The sequence below is a fragment of the Heterodontus francisci genome, chromosome 1 (assembly GCF_036365525.1).
Source record: "Heterodontus francisci isolate sHetFra1 chromosome 1, sHetFra1.hap1, whole genome shotgun sequence".
NCBI classification, from domain to species: domain Eukaryota; kingdom Metazoa; phylum Chordata; class Chondrichthyes; order Heterodontiformes; family Heterodontidae; genus Heterodontus; species Heterodontus francisci.
This window is the reverse complement of record NC_090371.1, coordinates 284,277,595-284,300,188: the sequence shown is the minus strand read 5'-3', so window position 1 is coordinate 284,300,188 and position 22,594 is coordinate 284,277,595. Positions and strand designations below refer to the sequence as shown.

The window sequence follows — 22,594 nt, the reverse complement described above, 5'->3', positions numbered from 1 at the left end:
TCACAGGGAGAACTTGCAAACTCCGCTCAGGCAGTACCCAGAATTGAACCCGGGTCGCTGGAGCTGTGAGGCTGTGGTGCTTGCCACTGTGATTACTTGGTAATCTTTTGGCTTTCACACATCACTGGACATCTTTTAATAAGAGTCTTTCTTTTAAGGAAATCTTTATTCGTGCCAATTATTTTGATGTATTCTATCTATCTTTGGCCTCCTTGTCTCAAGAGACAATGGGTAAGCGCCTGGAGGTGGTCAGTGGTTTGTGAAGCTGCACCTGGAGTGGCTATAAAGGCCAATTCTAGAGTGACAGACTCTTCCACAGGTGCTGCAGATAAAATTGGTTGTCTGGGCTGTTACACAGTTGGCTCTCCCCTTGCGCTTCTGACTTTTTTCCTGCCAACAGCTAAGTCTCTTTGACTTGCCACTCTTTAGCCCTGCCTTTAACGAGATATGAAGTCCTGTGACATTGATCACAAGTCGTGGGAGTCAGTTTGATGTATTAGTTGGACTAATTTACAGCATGGGCTTTCTGTGCTTTTTAACTGGTGTTAGACCACAGAAGGAATTAGACATAACCTAATGCAGACCAGAGTGGATACTGGGAAATGGAGCGCATTCTCATTTTGAGCTTCTGGTGCTAGCATTGCAGAATAAATCTCTTTTTACTCTTCCCAACAGTGTGTCTCAACCATAACATTAGAGGAATGTACATTAGGTCATTGTGGCGATTCTTCATTCCATATCCAGTTATTGGTGTGACCTAAGGTTGCCAAGTTAGTTTTTTTTATGCTGTGGCCCCATGTTCATTAGGAAGTTGAGTTGAGGGAAGTCAACCTCCTGTTACACAGAACCACTGACTGTATTCAATAAACAGAAGAGCCTGAATTTGTACCAAGATTCTGTAAGGCTAATGGAGGTAATTTACACCATCACTAACAGTTATAAATGGCTGATATTGATTGCTTGTTACAAACTCCAGCGGATTTTTCTTTGCATTGAAGTTAATACAGATACTTCTGTTTGTTCAAGTTTCAATTTTTCATGTGAACCTAAGTAGTGTCAGTAGGCTGTACTGCTGATACCCTGTTCAGGCATGCGGACCCACAGGCACCTTCCCCAACCCAGGGCCACAATGTCTGATTATAGCACCTCTTTCACTACCCTAGCTAACTCTGTTACATCAGGAGCTGAACTTGGGACCTTCCTGTTTTCAGACATTGACAATTAACAATTGAGTCATTGATGTGCCTCCTAAAGTGATAGTTTTGTTGAAATGCTTGATTGGAATTAAAACTAGTTGATCCTAAAATAATTCAACATTTTGAATTCAAAATGAAACTGTAATCGACAGTAACTTGTTTCAAAATCAGTACATTCCTATTTGTGAAAATTCCTCAATTCTTTCTTTTAGATTTTAGCAGACTGCATCTCTTTTGTGTAAGAGTGCTTCCCCACCCTTCCACATCTTTGAACCAGAACCTTGTTTTGGATTGAACCTTGCTTGATGAGATAATTATAGCTGACCTAAGCTGCCTGCATTCTTCTACTTTTCTGACTGACTTTAATCCCACATAGTTTTGTGAATCCATGGGGCACTGTTATAATATTTGTGTAGATAAATGCTGAATATTGGAGTAATACTTTTGTAACCAGATGCACAGATATACTGATCTGACATCAGTTTGTCCATATATGATAAGTTATGATGTAATATGGCATTCTGATTCAGCAGTGTAAGAATTTACTTTTCAAGAATGATCTCTCCTGCAGAAATACTAGAAAAACTGCACTTGTTACAAGATTTTCTGGCACAAAAATCAATGTATTAGGATTTAAACTTCCCGCTCAACATATGACCTTTACAGGTGAGCATTTCATATATGAGTGCAGAAGTAATTTCAGCTGATTTCTGGCATTTACAGTGAGAGTAGTTTAACCTTTCCATTCATTATGAATTTCAAGCTTTTACAATGTATTTTCTATGTGGGGTGGCGCAGTGGTTAGCACCGCAGCCTCACAGTTCCAGCAACCCGGGTTCAATTCTGGGTACTGCCTGTGCGGAGTTTGCAAGTTCTCCCTGTGACCGCTAGGGTTTCCTCCAGGTGCTCTGGTTTCCTCCCACAGCCAAAGACTTGCAGGTTGAAAGGTAAATTGGCCATTATAAATTGCCCCTAGTATAGGTAGGTGCTAGGGGAATTGAGGGAAGGTGGGGATGTGGTAGGAATATGGGATTATTGTAGGATTAGTATAAATGGGTGGTTGATGGTCGGCACAGACTCGGTGAGCTGAAGGGCCTGTTTCAGTGCTGTATCTCTAAATAAATAAAAAATCAGAATTGGATGCTGGTTTTGGCTTAACTTCTACAGAAAGGCTTCAGATGCTGAGAGATGTTCTAAACCTACAATGCAATGCAAAAGAAATCAATAAAATGAAAAGTGAGGGCCATGAAATATGGGAAAAAGCAGAGATGTGTACAAAAGGCCAAGTCTAAGGCTGAGACAATCATCTACTTGCCTGACTGGCATTTATATGGATTTATATGAAGAATGCCTGCAGAGTCTCATCGACAGGTTTGCGTCTGCCTGCAATGAATTTGGCCTAACCATCAGCCTCAAGAAAACGAACATCGTGGGGCAGGATGTCAGAAATGCTCCATCCATCAATATTGGCGACCACGCTCTGGAAGTGGTTCAAGAGTTCACCTACCTAGGCTCAACTATCACCAGTAACCTGTCTCTAGATGCAGAAATCAACAAGCGCATGGGTAAGGCTTCCACTGCTATGTTCAGACTGGCCAAGAGAGTGTGGGAAAATGGCGCACTGACACGGAACACAAAAGTCCGAGTGTATCAGGCCTGTGTCCTCAGTACCTTGCTCTACGGCAGCGAGGCCTGGACAACGTATGCCAGCCAAGAGCGACGTCTCAATTCATTCCATCTTCGCTGCCTTCGGAGAATACTTGGCATCAGGTGGCAGGACTATATCTCCAACACAGAAGTCCTTGAAGCGGCCAACATCCCCAGCTTATACACACTACTGAGTCAGCGGCGCTTGAGATGGCTTGGCCATGTGAGCCGCATGGAAGATGGCAGGATCCCCAAAGACACATTGTACAGCGAGCTCGCCACTGGTATCAGACCCACCGGCCGTCCATGTCTCCGTTATAAAGACGTCTGCAAACGCGACATGAAATCGTGTGACATTGATCACAAGTCGTGGGAGTCAGTTGCCAGCATTCGCCAGAGCTGGCGGGCAGCCATAAAGACAGGGCTAAATTGTGGCGAGTCGAAGAGACTTAGTAGTTGGCAGGAAAAAAGACAGAGGCGCAAGGGGAGAGCCAACTGTGCAACAGCCCCAACAAACAAATTTCTCTGCAGCACCTGTGGAAGAGCCTGTCACTCCAGAATTGGCCTTTATAGCCACTCCAGGCGCTGCTTCACAAACCACTGACCACCTCCAGGCGCGTATCCATTGTCTCTCGAGATAAGGAGGCCCAAAAGAAAGAAAGATTTATATGGAAGGTAAATATTGAGACAAGTATAGCGGACTATTGGATTTTGCGATTGCTAATTTATTTAGATTAATAGTTTCTAATGAACTAAAATTTTCAACAAACATAGTTAAATGGTTAAATCACCAACATGTAGTGTAAATGCACTTAGTTCCACGGGAAAGAGTTTAGTACAGTTGCTGTGATTGAGATCTGCTAACGTAAACTTGTGCTTAGCAGCAAAGCAATATCATGATTAGATTAGAGATACAGCATTGAAACAGGCCCTTCGGCCCACCGAGTCTGTGCCGACCATCAACCACCCAATTATACTAATCCTACACTAATCCCATATTCCTACCAAACATCCCCACCTGTCCCTATATTTCCCTACCACCTATCTATACTAATGACAATTTATAATGGCCAATTTACCTACCAACCTGCAAGTCTTTTGGCTTGTGGGAGGAAACCGGAGCACCCGGAGAAAACCCACGCAGACACAGGGAGAACTTGCAAACTCCACACAGGCAGTACCCAGAATCGAACCCGGGTCCCTGGAGCTGTGAGGCTGCAGTGCTAACCACTGCGCCACTGTGCCGCCCATGAATTCTAAGTCCCAGCTGCCTGACGCTGGTATGTAACTGTGCACTTTGTACCAGCTGATTATATTGGATCTTCATCTTCCCCTAAATAAAATGAGAAACTCTTCCCAAAAAGTCCCTTTAAAGTATTTTTTGGTCAGTAATGTTGAACTCATTTAAATAATAAAAAAGGCTATTAAAACCACACTATAATTGCGATGCTCAGGCCAGTTGGTTGGATGTACAGGAGTGAACCAAGGCTCTTTATCTTTCAGTTTTATTTCTCCCCCCCCCCTATTGTTTTATTGTATGGAAATATGTGGCCTCTATTTCAAGTATCCTGCAATCTGCTCCCCTTCATCCCTTTCCACTCTGCCCCCTCCTCCAAGCACACAAGGTGATGCAAATCAAGGTTAGAAACTTCGCGTATTGCACATCATGTATGTAATTTAATAGGAGTATCAGAGCTCCAAAGGGAATAGTTTTAAACATCAAGCAGTGAATTACTGTGCCATAGTGTTGTAATGCTGCAGGAATCCTAATACTGCCATATTACTTGCTTTGGTAATACAAATTGTGGCATTATACAGGGCTTATGTTACTTCAAAAAAGTTCAGTTCATTCTCTGGAACATCTTATGGACAACTTGCCTGCACGTACATCTATAAATGTGTGTGTGCGCATGCTTTTGACATAGGTTAATTTGGCTAAATATGACTGTTGTAGTCTTGCAGAAATGGTGAGTTTTCATTCTGAGGCCTTTTCTGCCAATCTAACAAGTTGATATATGCAATAAAAACAGAAAGTGTTGGAAATACTCAACAGGTCAGGCAGATCTGTGGAGAGAGAAGCAGAGTTAGCGTTTCAGGTCTGTGACCTTTCGTCAGAAATGGCAAAGGTTAGAAGAGAATTTGGTGTTAAGCAAGTGAAGTGGAAGTGGGGGAGGGGGTTGGTGGGAAAGAGAACTAAAGGGAAGGTGTGTGATTGAGTAGTGGGCAGGAGAGATTAAATAACAAAGATGTCATGGGACAAAGACAAAGAGAGTGTTAATGCTTGGACTGGCAGAGTAATGAGCAGCTCTGTCCAAAAGCACAAACATGAAAAACAGGCACATGGTTAAAAAATAAAATAAAACAATAAAAAAATTAAAGAAAAAGGCCAATCATGCTCTGAAATGATTGAACTCAATGCTATTAAGTCCGCAAGGCTGTATAGAACCTAAACGAAAGATCAGGTGCTGATCCTTGAGCTTGCGTTGATGTTCACTGGAACACTGCAGCAGGCTGAGGACAGAAATGTGGGCATAAGAGCAGGGTTGTGAAACATAAGATTTTAAGGGGGCTTGACAGGGTAGATGTTGAGAAGATGTTTCCACTGGTGGGGGAATCTCGAACTAGGGGGCATAGTTACAGAATAAGGGGGCACACATTTAAAACTGAGATGCAAAGGAATGTCTTCTCTCAGAGGGTGGTGAATCTCTGGAATTCTCTACCTCAGAGTTGTGGAGGCTAGGTCACTAAATGTATTTAAGGAGGAGGTAGATAGATTTTTGAAATCTTGGGGAGTTGAGGGTTATGCGGAGCAGGCCCGAAAGAGGAGTTGAGGCCTGTGACAGATCAGCCATAATCTTATTGAATGGCGGGGCAGGCTTGAGGGGCTGAATGGCCTACTCCTGCTATTTCTTATGTTCTTTTGGAATGAGTGGAGGTGTTCTGCAAAGCGATCACCCAATCTACGTTTGGTCTCCTCATTGTAGAGGTGACCGCATTGTGATCAGTGACTACAGTATACTAAATTGAAGGAAGTACAAGTAAATCGCTGTTTCACTTGGAAGGAGTGTTTGGGGCCTTGGATGGTGAGGACAGAGGAGGTAAAAGGGCAGGTATTACACCTCCTGCGATTGCATGGAGAGGTGCCGTGGGAAGGGGACGAGGTGTCGGGGTGATGGAGAAGTGGACCAGGGTGTCGCAGAGGGAACGATCCCTTCAGAATGCTGACAGGGAAGGGAAGATGTGTTTGGCCATTGATTGGTTTGGTGTGAAAATTGCAGTGATAAAAGCTGATCAGTGGTAAAGCTCTGGAACTATCTGTTTTAAATTCATGGAATTTGATCTGTTTCAGTATATTTGTGCTGCAAAGGTCTATGTAGTCTATAAATATTTTGATTTTTAATGAGTCTGTTTAAAAATCCATACTAACATAATTTTTCTGCTGTTTGAAATTCTGTATGGTGTTGAATATTTTTTAGCCTTGATATTTCAAAAGTCCAAGTTATTTCTATATTTTACTCTTTCTTAAGCTTTATGGGGGACGCGACTTACTGTGGATCGAGCTATCAGCAGAGAAAGATACCTGAAGAACATGCTGCGAGAGTTGGTGACATACATCATTTTCGTGGTGGTTCTGGGTATCCGTAAGTGTGATCACTAGTTTCTTAACTGGGTGAAAATAAATAACGATTTTATAGCATAAAATTCGATTTGGAATGGATGCTTTTCTGCACAATTTGCATTAAAATGCAAGTATAATCAGTAAATGGCACAGTATAAATCATGTCAGATGTGTCACAAAGCAGAAAATGCCCAGTGTATTGTATCAGCCGGGATGGGGGAAATGCTCCTGGCAGAAAATGCTCCTGCTTTAATGCCCTGCTGAATGTTGTCATGGTGATATTTCATCAATATACAAATTGCAATCTTTCCAATTCTGTGGCCAACATTTGTAAAAGGTGATGTGAATTCAGTAGGCAGGGAATGGCCAGATTGAAGTTGCTGCTTCTGCAATATTTCACATTTACTGAATCTGCTTTGCATCTGTTGTACCCATGAGCTATTGCAAGTTCAGATATTTTCTCAATTCTTCTATTTAATAAGGCAGTTGCATTTGTGTCTAAATGCCACATCTTTTTCCATGCAAAACTGGAAAAGGAACAGTGTTGACACATGATCCAGCTCATAAAGACCTACCTGTGAGAGCTGCAGTGTGATCTTTCTGTGCTGCTATAAATTCACAGCTAGTTGAGAACCAGGGGCAGCTCAGCATGAATGGTCAATTCTTTTCTTGGTCCTGGCATTTTCCCCATTCTCTGCCATTCCCAGAAATTTAGGCACAGGAGGGAGAAGCGGGAATGGTATGTGTGCGAACAAATAGAAAATATGCTAAATACACAACAGGTGTGAGAGTGCAATAGGTGGGATGATTACTACTTCAAAGATAGCCTTTATCATAATTAGATAAAAGACTGATAGGCGGCCCCTCACACAAGTGACCAAAACACACCGCACCAATAACCTGAGTTCAAGAGTCAGATACGTTAACTGTTGTTACAAAGATTACATAACTGGAGAATGCATCCTTAACTTTGATAACCATCCACTTGGTTCTCTCAAATCTGGGTTATTATGTTTTGCTCGATTACTGCCAGTTCCCCAAAAATGGGACCTATTGTCAGATGAAATTTGTTGTGCTCCTACTTATGTTTGGCTGAGTTTGGTGAGAATTGGCATTACTAGTAAGTTTGCGAGAATGAAGTAGCAACAATATCAAGGAGTCATTTTAAAATATGCTACGATTCATGGTTATTGTGATTCTTGAGCCTCCTTTTGCAAAATGCATTTGAGCTGTTGAAGATAGATAGTAAATGTGACATTTGTAATGTTTCGACCAGGTGGGAAAGAGGTCTCGGTTCTCTTTCGACCTTCACCTGGTCTTCCCGTAACAGGGTTTAGTTTTAAACACATGGTGTTTTTTAGCTCCCCCTTGGTGAATCCTTGTTCACTGCTTTCCAATTGTAAGGCAAAGAAACCAGCACAAACAGGCTTTCTTAGGTTTAAAGAAGAAAAGTTGCAATTTATGAAACTTAAACTCTAATTCGGTTGACGCTGATGGATACACCACGCGCCCACACTAGCATGCATACACGATACACGCATGCAAATAGAGACAGAAAAGAGCAGAAGAAAAATAAAGTGATAGGTTTGAGGCAATATCTGAAGAGTTTTTGTTACGGTTCTTTGAGCTCACTGTAGAGTCCTTGATTGTAAGTAGTTCTTGCTTCTTGCTTTTCGTTGGAGCCCAGTATTCTTCTTAAACCTTGTTTGCTGTAGGAGACTTTTCTCTTTTGGGGTTCATGTGGATTCAGAGGCTTTTGAGAAAGAGATAGGAGCAGACAGGAGAGATCTCAGTCCAGGAGCTAACAGTCTTTGAGTTAAAACACTCTGTGGCAAGTTCAAAAGAAAATGTTAGAATAGCCAGTTAGTCATGTGACCAGCTGGTCTAACCAGTTCTGGCCCTTGTGGATTGTATCCTCCTCAGCAGGCCCTGGAATGTGCTTCCTCACCTTCGATGTCTGTTAGTATGTAAATGTTTTCCAGCCACAGCTGATCAGTTTAACAAGTCATTTCCTCGCTCCAACAACAGTTGAAAATCAATGTTCATGACAACATTGATGTGTCTCATTCTTGGAAGGTGGGGGCCTAGCATGACAGTAAAAAGACTAGTTCTGCTAACTCAGGAATGCAGTAAGAGCCAAGTCTGTGGTACCACTAATGGCTCAGCTGCACAGGGGAGGAGGGAGAGGAGTGGAAGGGCAGTAGTGATGGGGAATTTGTTAGTTAGAGGAACAGACAGGTGTTTCTGCGGCCGCAGGCGTGACACCAGGATGATCTGTTGCCTTCCCAGTGCCAGGGTCAAGGATGTCACAGAGCGGCTGCAGGATGTTCTTCTTGGGGAGGGTGAACAGCCAGAGGCCATGGTCCATATTGGTATTAACGACATAGGTAACAAGAGGGATGAGGTCCTGAAAGCAGAGTTTAAAGAGTTAGGAAAGAAATTAAAAAGTAGGTCCTCAAAAGCAATAATCTCAGGATTACTCCCAGTGCCACGTGCTAGTGAGCATAGGAATAGGAGGATTAAGCGATTTAACACGTGGCTGGATAATTGTAGGAGGGAGGGCATCAGATTTCTGAGGCATTGGAATCTGTTCTGGAGTAGGTGGGACCTGTACAAGATGGACGGGTTGCACCTCAACAGGACCGGGACTAACATCTCGCAGGGAGATTTGCTAGCGCTATTGAGGAGGGTTTAAACTAAATTGTCAGGGGTTTGGGAACCTAAGAGAAGCCGGATTGGAGGGAAGCAAAACTGGTAACCGGAAGTAGAGGAGTAGCAAGCAAAATTGGAAGGCAGACTAGACTACAATCTGATAGAATTCTACATTATTTGAAAGTGATATAGTTTATTCTGAAACTAGGGTCCTAAATCTGAACAAAGGAAACTATGAAGGTACGAGGGGCAAGTTTTGGCTATGATGGATTGGGAAAGTACATTAAAAGACTTGACGGTAGACAGGCAATGGCTAGTATTTAAAGAAGTATTACACGGTTTGCAACAAATATACTTTCCTCTAAGACAAAATCCCAACAGGAAAGGTGAATCAATCATGGCTGACATAAGAAGTTAAGGATTGCATTAGGTCAAAGAAAGTGGCTTATAACGTCGCCAGAAAAAGTAGTAGGCCAGAGGATTGGGAGCAATTTAGAGCTCAACAATGGAGGACCAAGAAACTGATAAAGGAAAAAGATTATAAATATAAGATAGCTAGAAACATAAAGGCAAACTGCAGATTGGAAAGTAGCAAATGTGACTCCACTATTTAAGAAAGGAGGGAGAGACAAAATGGGGAACTACAGACCTGTTAGTTTGATGTCAGTAGTAGGGAAATGTTAGAATCTGTTATAAATGATGAGATAACTGGACACGTAGAAAGTAATGATATGATTGGGCAGAGCCAACATGGATTTATGAAAGGGAAATCATGTTTGACATACCTGTTGGGAGTTTTTTGAGGAAGTTACTTGTAGCATAGATAAAGGAGAATCAGTGGATGTGATGTATTTGGATTTTCAGAAGGCTTTTGATAAGGTCCCACACAGGAGGTTAGTAAACAAAATTAGAGCACATGGGATTGGGGATAATATACTGCAATGGATTGCGAATTGGTAACAGACAAAGCAGAGAGTAGGAATAAACAGGTCATTCTCAGTATGGCAAGCTGCTTACAGTCTATATAAATGACAAAGTAATGGTAAAACACACAAGTTCATTGCTTGTGCAGTTTTCCTAGTTTATTTATAAAATTTCCTCAAGCCTGGAAGAGATCAGGAGAGATTTATAACTCGACATGAAAGCAAAATAGAGGTGAATGACTAAAAATGAAAACTAATTCGGAATAACCAATCTATTTTTCTTCCTACCAAAAAAGAATCCAAGGTGACTCCTGTCTGTCTGAACAGTTTAGAATAGAAAATAATATTTACCACTAATTGTAATCCCTTGCCTGAAATAATATTTTGGAATTCAGTCCCAAGTTCCTTTCGTTTGGAAAGAGCCAAGAAATTCTTAAATGCTCACAGGATGCTTGTAATTCCCATTGATACACAGATTGCATGCTGCAAACTGCACATGCTCTTAGAATAACCAAATATGACTGAAAGCTCTGTCAGGGTAAAAACAGTCAGTTGTCATCTAAGCTTTTGAAACGGGCTCGAAGTAAAAACTTAAATGGAGGTACTAAAAGACGATTGAATTGATAAATTCAATTCTATTTTTAAAAAATGCAAAAAAGTTAGATATTTTATTTCAAACTTTGTTTTGGAATTTTAAATTTGTTACTGTGGGAATAAATGCTGGGTGAAAATCTCTTGAAAAACATTGAGTGAGTTGATTGGTTTATCCACAGAGCAGAATTATGAAAATTAAAATAGCAAAATGAAAATTGACATTTTGGTCAGGAATTTACAGTATGAAAGTTAACAACTGTGACCAAAACTGGTGATAGCATGATGCAACGACTGTGGACCGGGAGGGTTCCCCTTACAGAACACTTATAATATCTAATTTCCAAGTGCTGAAGGTGTGATTCTTCAGTCCTGTGGCAGAGTCTACATAAACAAGCACAGATTGGAAAGTTGACCACGGACTGCAGCAAACCTGATCCACAGTGCTACCGATTCACTGACCATTGAAAATCAGCGGCCAGGAATTTAGGAGTGCTACAAGCTGGGTGCAATGACTTAGCTGCTTGATTCTCCAGGCTGCACTCTCAAGTGAGAAGCCATTCTATGAGTGTAGTGTACAATTTTGGGGTGATTTTATTTAGCTTTGGATTAATGTTTTGCTCGAACCTATTCTGGTGAAATCTGGCAGCCCACTTTCTCTGCTGTTGACAGTCAGGCTGATGCTCATGTATGAGAATTAGCAATTGTAATGTGAATTTGTTGAGTGATGATCAGTTGGTTATCAAGAAAACATAGTCTGCTTGTATAATTATCTTTCCAAAGTTATTTTTACTATTAAAAACTGACAAGCAGAAATCGTGCAAGAGATGTTTTTGGATCTGTTTTGAATACTTGCTAAGTAAAGTGATGGCTGTTCACCCCATTCACCCCATCAACTCCTTGCAGATTTGTGTTGATCTTTTAAGTACAATTCATTGTTTATGCACACAGTGTTCTGCTTTTTCCTGAAAAAAAAAACAAATATCGCTGCTGGAGTTTCTCAGGGCAGTGACCTAGGCCCGACCATCTTCAGCTGCTCCATCATAAGGTCAGAAGTGAAGATGTTCGCTGGTGATTGCACAGTGTTCGGTCTTATTCGTAACTCTTCAGATGATGATGCAGTCCGTGCCCACATGTAGCCAGACCTTGTCAACATTCAGGCTTATGTTGATAATTGGCAAGAAACATTCGTGCCACATAAGTGCCAAGCCATGACCATCTCCAACAATAGAGAGTCTAACCATCTTCACTTGACATTGAATGGGATTTCCATCACTGAATCCCCTACCATCAATATCCTGGGGGTTACCGTTGACTAGAAACTTAACTTGACCACATACATAATTGTATGGCTATAACAGCAGGTCAGAGGCTAGGTATTCTGCAGCGATTAACTCACCTGATTCCCTCAAGCCTGTACCCCATCTACAAGGCACAAGTTAAGAGTGTGATGGAATACTCCCCACTTTCCTGGATGAGCGCTGTTCCAAAACACTCAAGAAGTTCGACACCATCCAGGACCAAAGAACCAGCTTAATTGGCACCTTAAGCGTTCACTCCCTCCACCATTGGCGCACAGTGACAGCAGTGTGTACTATTTACAAAATGCACAGCAGCAACTCGCCAAGCCTCCTTCAACAGCACCTTCCAAACCTGTGACCTCTACCACCTAGAAGGACAAGGGCAGCAGATGCATGGGAACACCACCACATGCAAGTTCCCTTCCGATCCACTTACCATCCTGACTTGGAACTATATCGCCGTTTCATCACTTTTGCTGGGTCAAAATCTTGGAACTCCCTTCCTAACAGCATTGTGGGTGTACATGTACCACAAGGACTGCAGCGGTTCAAGAAGGCAGCTCACTACTGCTTCTCGAGGGCAATAATGGGCAACAAATGCTGGCCTTGGCAGTGATGCCCACATCCCATGAAAGAATAATAAAAAAAAAAGTTAGTGGTTCAACAAATTACACCCAAACATAGTGGGGCGGTGAGGGTGTGTTTTCCCCATAGCTATTCAAGCTGCAAGTCCTCAAGTTGTGTTAGGGAGGGTGAATTTAGTCATAGTTCTAACTCCTTATCATGAATGGAAATGCAAATTTGTGGATGTTCAATGAACAAATCTGGCTTGGCTGAGATGCCTCTGTGGGTTGAACAGTTTACTAACACTTACTGTTTATTTAATTTCACACACACAGAACAAATAGTGCAAAATGCTAAGGGTAGCTGGTATTTAAAACATGCCAGAAGGGACTTGTGCTTTCAGGAAGAAAGGAGGAGAAAATTAGTGGAAAAAGTTGAAGGGAAAATGAGCTCTCTACATGTGACTCAATAATGTGAATACAAAGAGAAGCAAATTATTTTTCAAGCTTGTGGTCAGATCAGGGTCATGGATTCAGCCATCTATAAAGGATGACTAATTAACCCTCCTAACAATAAATCATATTGTGCATCTTTTGCCCCAACCTGCATCCTGTGGCCTCATGTTCCTTGATACCCAAACATTGTGGTAGAAATGGAGGTGTACAAAGTAGAAACGAGCTGCAAGACTCAACAGCACGCTGGAAGAATCTGCTGTCAGCGGTGCTTGGTGTCTTGTCATGGGATAATTGGTTGAAGTGACACTGGAGTCTGGTGCTGCAAGTTTGATGATAGTGGCTGTACAAAATTACAGCACTACGTCACACAGACACAAGATTGCAGTCTGGTCTTGTTGAAAGTGGGACAAAGAGACATGGTATGGAAGCCTCAAAATCAATATATTGAGGAAATTAAATCAACAGTAAAGGAGTTAAAACTGGTTTTAGATTAAATGGTTACATCTCTATCCAACAGAATATCAATTGAGTGCCTTTAATTTATATAGTGTTCCCATTTCTTTCATTTGCTCAACAAGTGGTTGATGGGGAAAATTACTGAGTGACTTATGGTGTCACTATATAGGCCAAGACCTCAATGTAGCTCCAACCTTGAGCTGTATCAATGCGATCAGCCATGATGCTGAATGGCGGAGCAGGCTTGAGGGGTTGTATGGCTTACACTCACGAATATTACTTGCATTCTGATGATGAAATCTCCCAGAAATACTAGGGAACCAAGGAACTCGTGAAAATGAGGAACTGAAAGAAAGTAGTATTAATAAAGAGGTAGTACTAGAAAAATTAACTGAATTGAACGTTGGTAAATCCCCTGGATCAGATGAGCTACATTTCAGAGTGTTGAAGGAGGTGACGGTAGAGATGGTGGATGCATTGGTGGTTATCTTTCAAAATTCTATAGATTCTGGTAAGTAGCAAATGTAACCCACTATTTAAGAACAGAGGGAGAGAGAAAACTGGGAGCTACAGACCTGTTCGTTTGGCATCAGTAGTAGGGAAAATGTTAGAATCTATTATAAAGGATGAGATAACTAAACGCTTAGAAAATAATATGATTGGCCAGAGCCAACATGGATTTATGAAAGGGAAGCCTTGTTTGATGGGCTGAATGGCCTACTCCTGCTCCTGCATTCCTATGAGCCTCTAAACTGCTGCAGTTCAACAGACCCTGCCACTTGAACTTGTGCATCATTGCTTTCATGTGCAGCTGAGTCATGAGGATCTCAGGAGCTGGTTTAAAATGTATATCTAGTTTAAAAGTTAAAGAATAAGTAGTAAAACAGTAAAGTTTCCAGTCACCACATTTTAAAAAAATTTTGTTGCAGTGACTTTTGGGATGGTGAGCTCCAATATGTACTACTACACCAAAGTAATGGCCAGTCTGTTCCTGGATACTCCTTTTTCTGAAAATGAGAAAACCAACTTCAGGAGTGTTTCCAACATGGATGATTTCTGGAAGGTACAGTTGCAGGTCAAATGCTTTAAAAATAATGAGTGAAAATGCAACCACAAAAGGGCAGTGTGCTATATAAATATTTATATCAGAGGAACAGTCTTGTACTCCAGGTGATGAACAGTCTAGTACTCCAGGTGATTATTTAGTTTTACATAGAATTACATACTTTACAGCAGAAACAGGCCATTTGACCCAACTAGTTTTGTCAGTGTTGATGCTCCACACAAGCCTCATCCCATACCTCTTCAACTAATCCTGTCAGGATATCCTATTCCTTTCTCTCTCATTCTTATCTAGCTTCCCCTAAAATGTAACATTGCTACTCTGTAGTTTTTAAAAATGCTGTCGGGGAAAACTGCAAATTGTTCAGATATCTGGAAGATATATGAGTGAAGTGTCGTATTGCAAGGGGTTGTTAAAAGTAGTTTCAGTAATTCATATCCTCATACATACTTGTGTATATTTTGTAATTTATTGAATGGCCTTTTTAAAGTTACTGCAAATTGGATATATCAATTTTCATTTATTGCAAGAAGGCTAGGCAGTTGACACCTTTTAAAGTGCAATTGTAAATGACTAGGCGAGGTTTCTTTCCCCTTGATGGAAGTGGGGTTAGAGCAGGGTTGGGGATGTATGGGGTGAGGCTTGTAGAGTTTTTAACTAGCAACCCATGGCTATTTGGAGAATAGTTTCTGTTCAGTACAGGCTAAGGAGCTGGGAGATGTGAAACTGGGGCACTACATTGCAACCACTGGTGCGAGGGTATTCTTGACTTGTGGCAAGTTTCTGTTACAAATGTGGACAACATGAGCATTTATAATGGAAAAAGTTGGCACAAATGTTTGACAGATATGACATTAGGAAGTCAGGCTTTAGGAGTGCACAAGAATGTTAAGATTTTTAAAATATTATAAATAAATGCCTTAGATGCAGTTCAAGGCAGAGCAGATCATACATGGTCTGTGGAAGACATAAGCTTGATAAGCTAAATGGGTCTGTGGCTGATGAGTATGCTCTCGCATCTGTTTCTGGGTTTATTGCCTCATTAAAAAGGGAGATGGAGAAGAACACACCCAGTGATCATCACCCAATGCAATTGGATAGAATGCATAAATAACCTTCTTGTAAAAATTTGTGGGGGGATAGCTTAGTCAAGTCGAAATTACAAGGTTGTTCTTTCTTTTTTTGAAAAATCACGTGTACACGCTTACAGAATGTTGTTTAGATGTTACTGGATTTTATGGGCATTTGGGGATAACCCAATGTGCACCTGTTAATTTTCTTCCCTTCTAGTTCACAGAAGGCCCTTTACTAGATGGGCTTTATTGGGACTTGTGGTACAATAATGAAACACAGGCTGAGAATAAAAGTTTCATCTACTATGAAAATCTGCTTTTGGGCGTGCCTCGCATCAGGCAGCTAAAAGTGAAGAATGATTCTTGTAAAATACTTGAAGACCTAAAAGATGAAATCAAGGAATGCTATGATGTATATTCAGTTGCAAATGAAGATACAGCATCATTTGGCCCTATGAACAAAACAGCGTACGTATCATTTTACTTTTGATTCCTGCTATAGTTCTGTGAAAATTATTTATAATTGATCACTCTATGAAATAACGTACAGCACAATGGAAGATATATTAATAAAATGATAATGGCAATTTGCGCTGGGCAGTAGATACGAGATAGTTTGGATCTGATTTTTGTTTTTTTTTCCTCAATGGAACATTCGGCCAGTGCACTAGTGGTGATACTGCCACTGTGACTGTTTTTCCTCATCAGCATTAACCTGCTTGTGAATTTTTGGGCTAAGGCTGTGAATTTAGTTTTGTACTTTGAGTGCATTTATAGCAAAGTGGGCTGACACTGACTTTAAAATCTTGCTTCTGACCCTACACAGCTTTGAGAAGGAAATACAGGAGAATCCTGTAATCCGTACTCAAGATGTGTGGGTCAGAGAACTGACCCACCTCTCTGAGTGTAGTTTCTGCTGGGAGCATGGGATCACTTCTGGTTTAAACTTCCTCTGTTTGGATCTAAACCTGAGCTGTACTGGCACATAGGCAGCAGTAGAATGGAACCTTTCACCTGGTTCCACTTGTTGCTCAATTCCAGTTGATTATTTAAGATAATTCACTGAATCCTTTTTCAAATTCTTCTCAACTCCTTTGAAAATCATACTGCAAAGTGTGGATCTAAGCCATACAGAGCCAGATTTCCAGACTTGATTGCTGGCCTGTACTGAGTTAGTTGATTCACAAGTTGTTTTAGTGACAATGCTAAAAGCGGGGAGGGCACCAAAAATATCCAGTACTGCTGCTCTTGACTGGTATCCGGTGATTGTAGGAAAGAGTTTGTATGCGACAATTAGCTGAATGTAGCATTAGGCTTGACATCATCTTCCATAGTCAAATAGCCTGCCATTGCTTACAAAGAATGGCTGCTTGAACAAATTCTGTGGAACTCTATGCTAGAATTTTGCATCTTAAACAGTGATCAGGAAAATATTTTGGGATAATTATTTTACTTTTTTTGGATAAAAAAACAGCTGGATTTATACAAGCGAGAAAGATTTGAAGGAGACATGCTACTGGGGCTTAGTCTCTACTTACAGTGGAGCTGGATATTACTTAGACCTGGCGAGAAATAGAGATGAGACAGCAACAAAGTTAAAAGTGCTGAAGGAGAATCTCTGGCTTGATCGAGGCACCAGGGTTGTATTTATTGATTTCTCTGTCTACAACGCTAACATTAACTTGTTTTGCGTGATCAGGTAAGGCCAGCAATTGTAAATGCATTTTTTGTTTGTCAGATGTGCTGGAAACTTGGTAGAAACTCACTAGCTTTTTTTTTCAAGAAAAGGAATGTACTTATAAAATTTCACTGGCTTTCCTTGTAGGTAACAGACTGCAGTAGCTTAAGGATAGGAAGATGTGATTGTACCTGTGCTTTTTTTTTCAAAAAATATATTTTCAGAAAATTTGCAACAACAAAAAAAATTACATAACACTTCAAATTTGACATTACAGTGCAATGCAGATCAGTTCCTATGTGGTGCGAGGTTCCACACTACACTTGCCATTCTTCTTCTTTGGCCTCCTTGTATCGAGAGACAATGGGTAAGCGCCTAGAGGTGGTCAGTGGTTTGTGGAGCAGCGCCTAGAGTGGCTATAAAGGCCAATTCTAGAGTGACGGACTCTTCCATAAGCACTGCAGATAAAATTAGTTGTCAGGGCTGTTACACAGTTGACTCTCTCCTTGCACTTCTGTCTTTTTTCCTGCCAACTGCTAAGTCTCTTTGACTCGCCACTCTTTAGCCCCGCCTTTACGACTGTCTGCCAGCTCTGGCGATCACTGGCAACTGACTCCCACGACTTGTGATCAATGTCACAGGACTTCATGTCGGGTTTGCAGACGTCTTTAAAGCGGAGACATCGACGGCTGGTGGGTCTGATACCAGTGACAAGCTCACTGTACAATGCTTCCTTGCGGATCCTGCCATCTTCCATGGGGCTCACATGGCCAAGCCATCTCAAATGCCGCTGGCTCAGTAGGGTGTATAAGCTGGGGATGTTGGCCGCCTCGAGGACTTCTGCGTTGGAGATACGGTCCTGCCATCTGATGCCAAGGATTCTCCGGAGGCAGCGAAGATGGAATGAATTGAGACGTCTCTCTTGGCTGGCATACGTTGTCCAGGCCTTGCTGCCATAGAGCAAGGTACTGAGGGCACAGACTTGAAACACTCGGACTTTTGTGTTCCGTGTTAATGCATCATTTTCCCACGCCCTCTTGGCCAGTCTGGACATAGCAGCGGATGCCTTTCCCATGCGCGTGTTGATTTCTGCATCGAGAGACATTACAGGTTATATTTCTAATGTACATTTGCATTTCATGTCAAACATTCTCTGCTGCATGTAGGCCAAGGGTTTTACACAATTATCAGTCCCTCAGTATACTAAGGCAGGAGGGCCTTAGATGGCAACCTTTCCCATTGAGCCTTTTGTGGCAGCTGCATCCTTCAGCATGTAGTGCTGGACGTTGGAACATGCCAGTCTGCACCACTCTGTCGTTGATATCTCTTTACACTGGAAGACCAGCAGGTTTCAGGCAGACCAAAAGGTGACTTTCACCTATTTGATGGTCCTGCAGCCTCACTTGATGTTTATCTTGGTGTGCTTACCTGGGTACAACCTGTATAGCACTGAGTCCTGCATTACAGAGCTGCACTGGATGAACCTCGACAAAAATTACTGCATCTCTCTCCAGACCTGCTTTATGAAAGCACCTTCCAGAAGGAGGTGGGTGGCAGCATGTGGAGCCTGTGTGATTGTACCCCTGTATCATGCTCTGTAAGTAGGCTAATGCTTTAAATTAGCCATCAGCAGGGAACTGTGGAGTGTAAGTTATCTCTCGTGATAACACTATAGTCCTGTTAGTTGAGTTTTTTTTTATTTTGCTTGAAAAACAATGGAATTATCCACTATTAGAAATTGAACAATTGTAATCTAAACAGGAAGCCATATTTTGCACAATTTGAATTGTAATTAACCAATTTTGAGTGAAGAGGAATGTACATTATTCTTAAGTTTCTGATGGTAGGGGAGGGCACAAGTCAGAAGTTGGATTCTTTTTAAAACCAGACCCGGTTCAAAACTATAATGAAATCTGCCACTTTTCTTTTCTTTTTTAAAAAAAAAACTAAAATTAGTCTAATTGTGGGACAGTTAGAAATAACATGGGACCTCGCGTAAGTACTGAGGACAATGTAGGTCTTTTACTGTTTTCAAGTATGAGAAATCAGAAAGCAATAGATCTGATGTCTTTGTGAAAGGTATTGTAGGTGAATCCAGATCTAAGGAACGTGGAACGTCAGTAAAGAAAAGTGACTTGAAGAAACCCAAAGAAGTGAATGTATGTGAAGCACCTGAAGTAGATGCGGTACAGGCTGGAATCTTGGTGGTGACTGAGGATGTTGACAAAGCTGTGGTTCATGTTTCTTAGGTGTTCCATACATGGAAGGACTGGGACTGTCTGCCTCCATCAAATTATTGAGGATGAATGAATAAGGCTGTGGCCCTTACAAAACAACATGACCTGGAATTCCTGCAGTTCTCCTGATTTTCTAATTTCAGCCGAACCCCTCGGAGAAATGGCTGTTGATGCTGTTTCTCTGGAAGTTGCTTTGATCTCTTGCTGGAAGTACATTGAATATTGTGACACCCTCCCACCCCACCACAACAGTTCCATCGGGCATGTGTCTGTTAAAGTAAAATGAACTAAATAAATGATATTCAAGGCAAATTCATTGGTTTTTATTTGAACAATGAACCTAATCACAAATGACCATTTGAAGTGGCAATATGTTTTTTCAATTTGTAATTTGTAATTCTTTATCCTTCAAGATGCAAACTGTGTGTATCATGATGTATCTTGTCCCTTTCCAATCACTTGTATGTATTATACATTTTTTAATGTATTCTCTGTTCAATCAGGAATCAACTCATGTTAGTCATTGCTAATGATTAGTGTTTTCAAAAGCTGTATTTGTGTTCCAATTGCACAGGTTGGTGGTTGAATTCCCAGCAACAGGAGGTGCTTTTTCATCTTGGCAATTTCAGACAGTGAAACTTATTCGTTACGTATCCTCATTTGACTATTTCCTGGCAGCCTGTGAAATTGCCTTCTGTATTTTCATATTTTACTACATAGTTGAGGAGATTCTGGAAATCCATATTCACAGGCTATATTACTTCAAGAGTGTCTGGAACTGTTTGGATGTTGTGATCATTGTGGTAAGTAACATTATCTGCTGAAACCTCCAAAAATACAGACTAATGTTAGCATTCTAAGAAGAACTTGGCAATACATGTCTTTTACATAAAATTTTTAAAAAATCTTGCATTACTATAACGCGTTTTATGACCTCAGGACCTTCCAAAGCACTTTTTAGCAGGTGAACTTCTTTTGAAGTGTAGTCAGTGTTATAATGAAGGAAATTTTGGACGGTGTCAGTTTTCCAGGCCTTCATCTCTGGGACCAAGTTTCAAATCAGGCAGGCTGATGGGAGAAGGGTATTTGGCAGTCTTGTGCATCTTGTCTCCATGCTGGCACAATGTTTTTTAGCTTAAAGCCATTCACTCTTCCTCTGACTTCGGAATACCCAACTAGTGATACTGTAGACTTATGTCTTGACTTGTGTTGCTGGTCGGTTGGCTAGTTAATGAACATTACTGCAAGCTCCGGTTCTGGGCTGCTGTGCCCCCTCCTCCTAACCCCAATTAATGCACTACTTAACCCAAGTTGTAAAACTTTGATTCAATGTAAGTAGTAATCATTTCACTTTTTGTTTTCCAGCTGTCTTTGATAGCAATTTGCATCAATATCTATCGCACATCAATAGTCAATGAGTTACTCGGAGAGTTACTTGAGAACCAGAATTCATACCCCAACCTCGAGCCTCTGGCATATTGGCAGATTCAGTTCAACAATATGGCTGCAGTAGTTGTGTTTTTTGTATGGATTAAGGTAAACTATGTAACTTCCAGATTAAGTTCATTTTTCAAGCCTTTAAACTCCTGACTTTGCCTGGTTCCAGTTTTTTTAGATCTGCTACAGTAAGGCTTAAAGTTTACATGCGTAGAGTGGCCATTTGGGTGAATAGGGTGAAGGGTGGGAATAAGACAGTAAAACACAATTTATTTCACACAGTGCAGCTACAAACTCTGGCCCACACATTATAGAGACTACTCGCAATGCTTCAAAAGACCTTTCCTCCCATCCATGTCAGTAGGCTGCTTGTCCAGTACATGGCTACACTCATTAGCGCAGGAGTCATGGCTATTGAAAGGTTTGTTCAGTGGAGCAGGAATACTGTATAGACAAGTAAGGGGTAATCGAATTGAGGTGCTTAAGTTGATTTAAATGATTTGATAATTTCTCTCTATCGACCGTATTTCCTCTGGTGGGTCAGTCCAGAACAAGGAGACTCGACCTTAAAATTAGACTTAGGAGTGATGTCAGGAAGCTCTTCACAAAGGATAGTGAAAATCTGGAAAACTCTCCCAAAAAACTGTTGAAGCTGCGGATCGATTGAAACTTTCAAAACTCAGATTGATAGAATTTTGTTGGGTTGGAGGATGTGGAAACTAGGCGGGGAAATGGAGTTAAGAAAAAGATCAGCTAGTATCTAATTGGCGCAAGAGGCTCGAGGGGCTGAATGGTATCCTGTTCCTTTGAAATGATCTGCCAGGGCCAGCAGTTAATAATGGGGAGGTGCCATTTAAGAGTTGAAATACACTTTAGTTAAATTAGAAAGTTAAATGGATTTAAACTTTTATTTTCACAGATCTTCAAATTTATTAGCTTCAATAAGACCATGACCCAGTTGTCTTCTACCATGTCTCGCTGTGCCAAAGACATCATAGGTTTTGCCATCATGTTTTTTATTATTTTCTTGGCTTATGCTCAGCTGGCTTACCTTGTCTTTGGTACTCAGGTTGATGACTTCAGCACTTTCCACACCTGCATGTAAGTAGCATTTTTGTGGGGGGGGGGGGGGGGGGGCGGGGGAAGTGGTGGAGCAATGGATGGGGGTTGAGTCTCACTCAGTTTGAGTGCTGTAAAATCATTATTTGGTTTTTTTTTGCCCACATTATGCTTTTTTTTCTTGTATCTTGGCACATCTAGAAATGCAATGTAGTAACAATCAAATGGTTTACAGACATTTTTATTCATATGTGCATACAGGGTTAATCTCATTTATCACTCGCTCGGCGTTAGTGCATGGGCACTTTCACCGCTATCATGCATTGCTTCTGTTTCCTTACTGTTTTGTTTATTTCTCATTTTATGTTGGTCTGTAGCTCTCCTCAGATTTTTTTAATGCTGTACACTTTGACTCATTGAGTACCGAGTACCCCAGACATGAAAGAGGGGTGCATGATGGCATTTTATTTCACTATTATTTCTTGGGTTCGTCAAGTATTCCTCCATTCTCACCTGGACCTGCTTATTTGTTTCTGTCTATAAATCTCTGCTGTAAGAGGCAGGAAATGAAAGATGGGACTCTTGTCTGATGCCCCTGAATCATTTGAAAGGCAGTTGGGTATAGCTGGCACTGCAATAGGTG

The 22,594-nt window shown here is 41.2% G+C and overlaps 1 protein-coding gene across 1 annotated transcript in view; it reads left to right on the top strand.

Annotated features, from left to right (window-relative positions):
- Nucleotides 1-22,594, top strand: part of pkd2 (polycystic kidney disease 2) — a 51,726-nt gene that overhangs the window by 8,328 nt on the left and 20,804 nt on the right. The window contains exons 2-8 of the mRNA XM_068046983.1: nucleotides 6,371-6,484; nucleotides 14,334-14,467; nucleotides 15,758-16,008; nucleotides 17,015-17,239; nucleotides 20,030-20,258; nucleotides 20,821-20,991; nucleotides 21,812-21,993. Of these exons, the coding sequence (XP_067903084.1) occupies nucleotides 6,371-6,484; nucleotides 14,334-14,467; nucleotides 15,758-16,008; nucleotides 17,015-17,239; nucleotides 20,030-20,258; nucleotides 20,821-20,991; nucleotides 21,812-21,993 (1,306 nt within the window). The remainder of the gene's footprint in view (nucleotides 1-6,370; nucleotides 6,485-14,333; nucleotides 14,468-15,757; nucleotides 16,009-17,014; nucleotides 17,240-20,029; nucleotides 20,259-20,820; nucleotides 20,992-21,811; nucleotides 21,994-22,594) is intronic.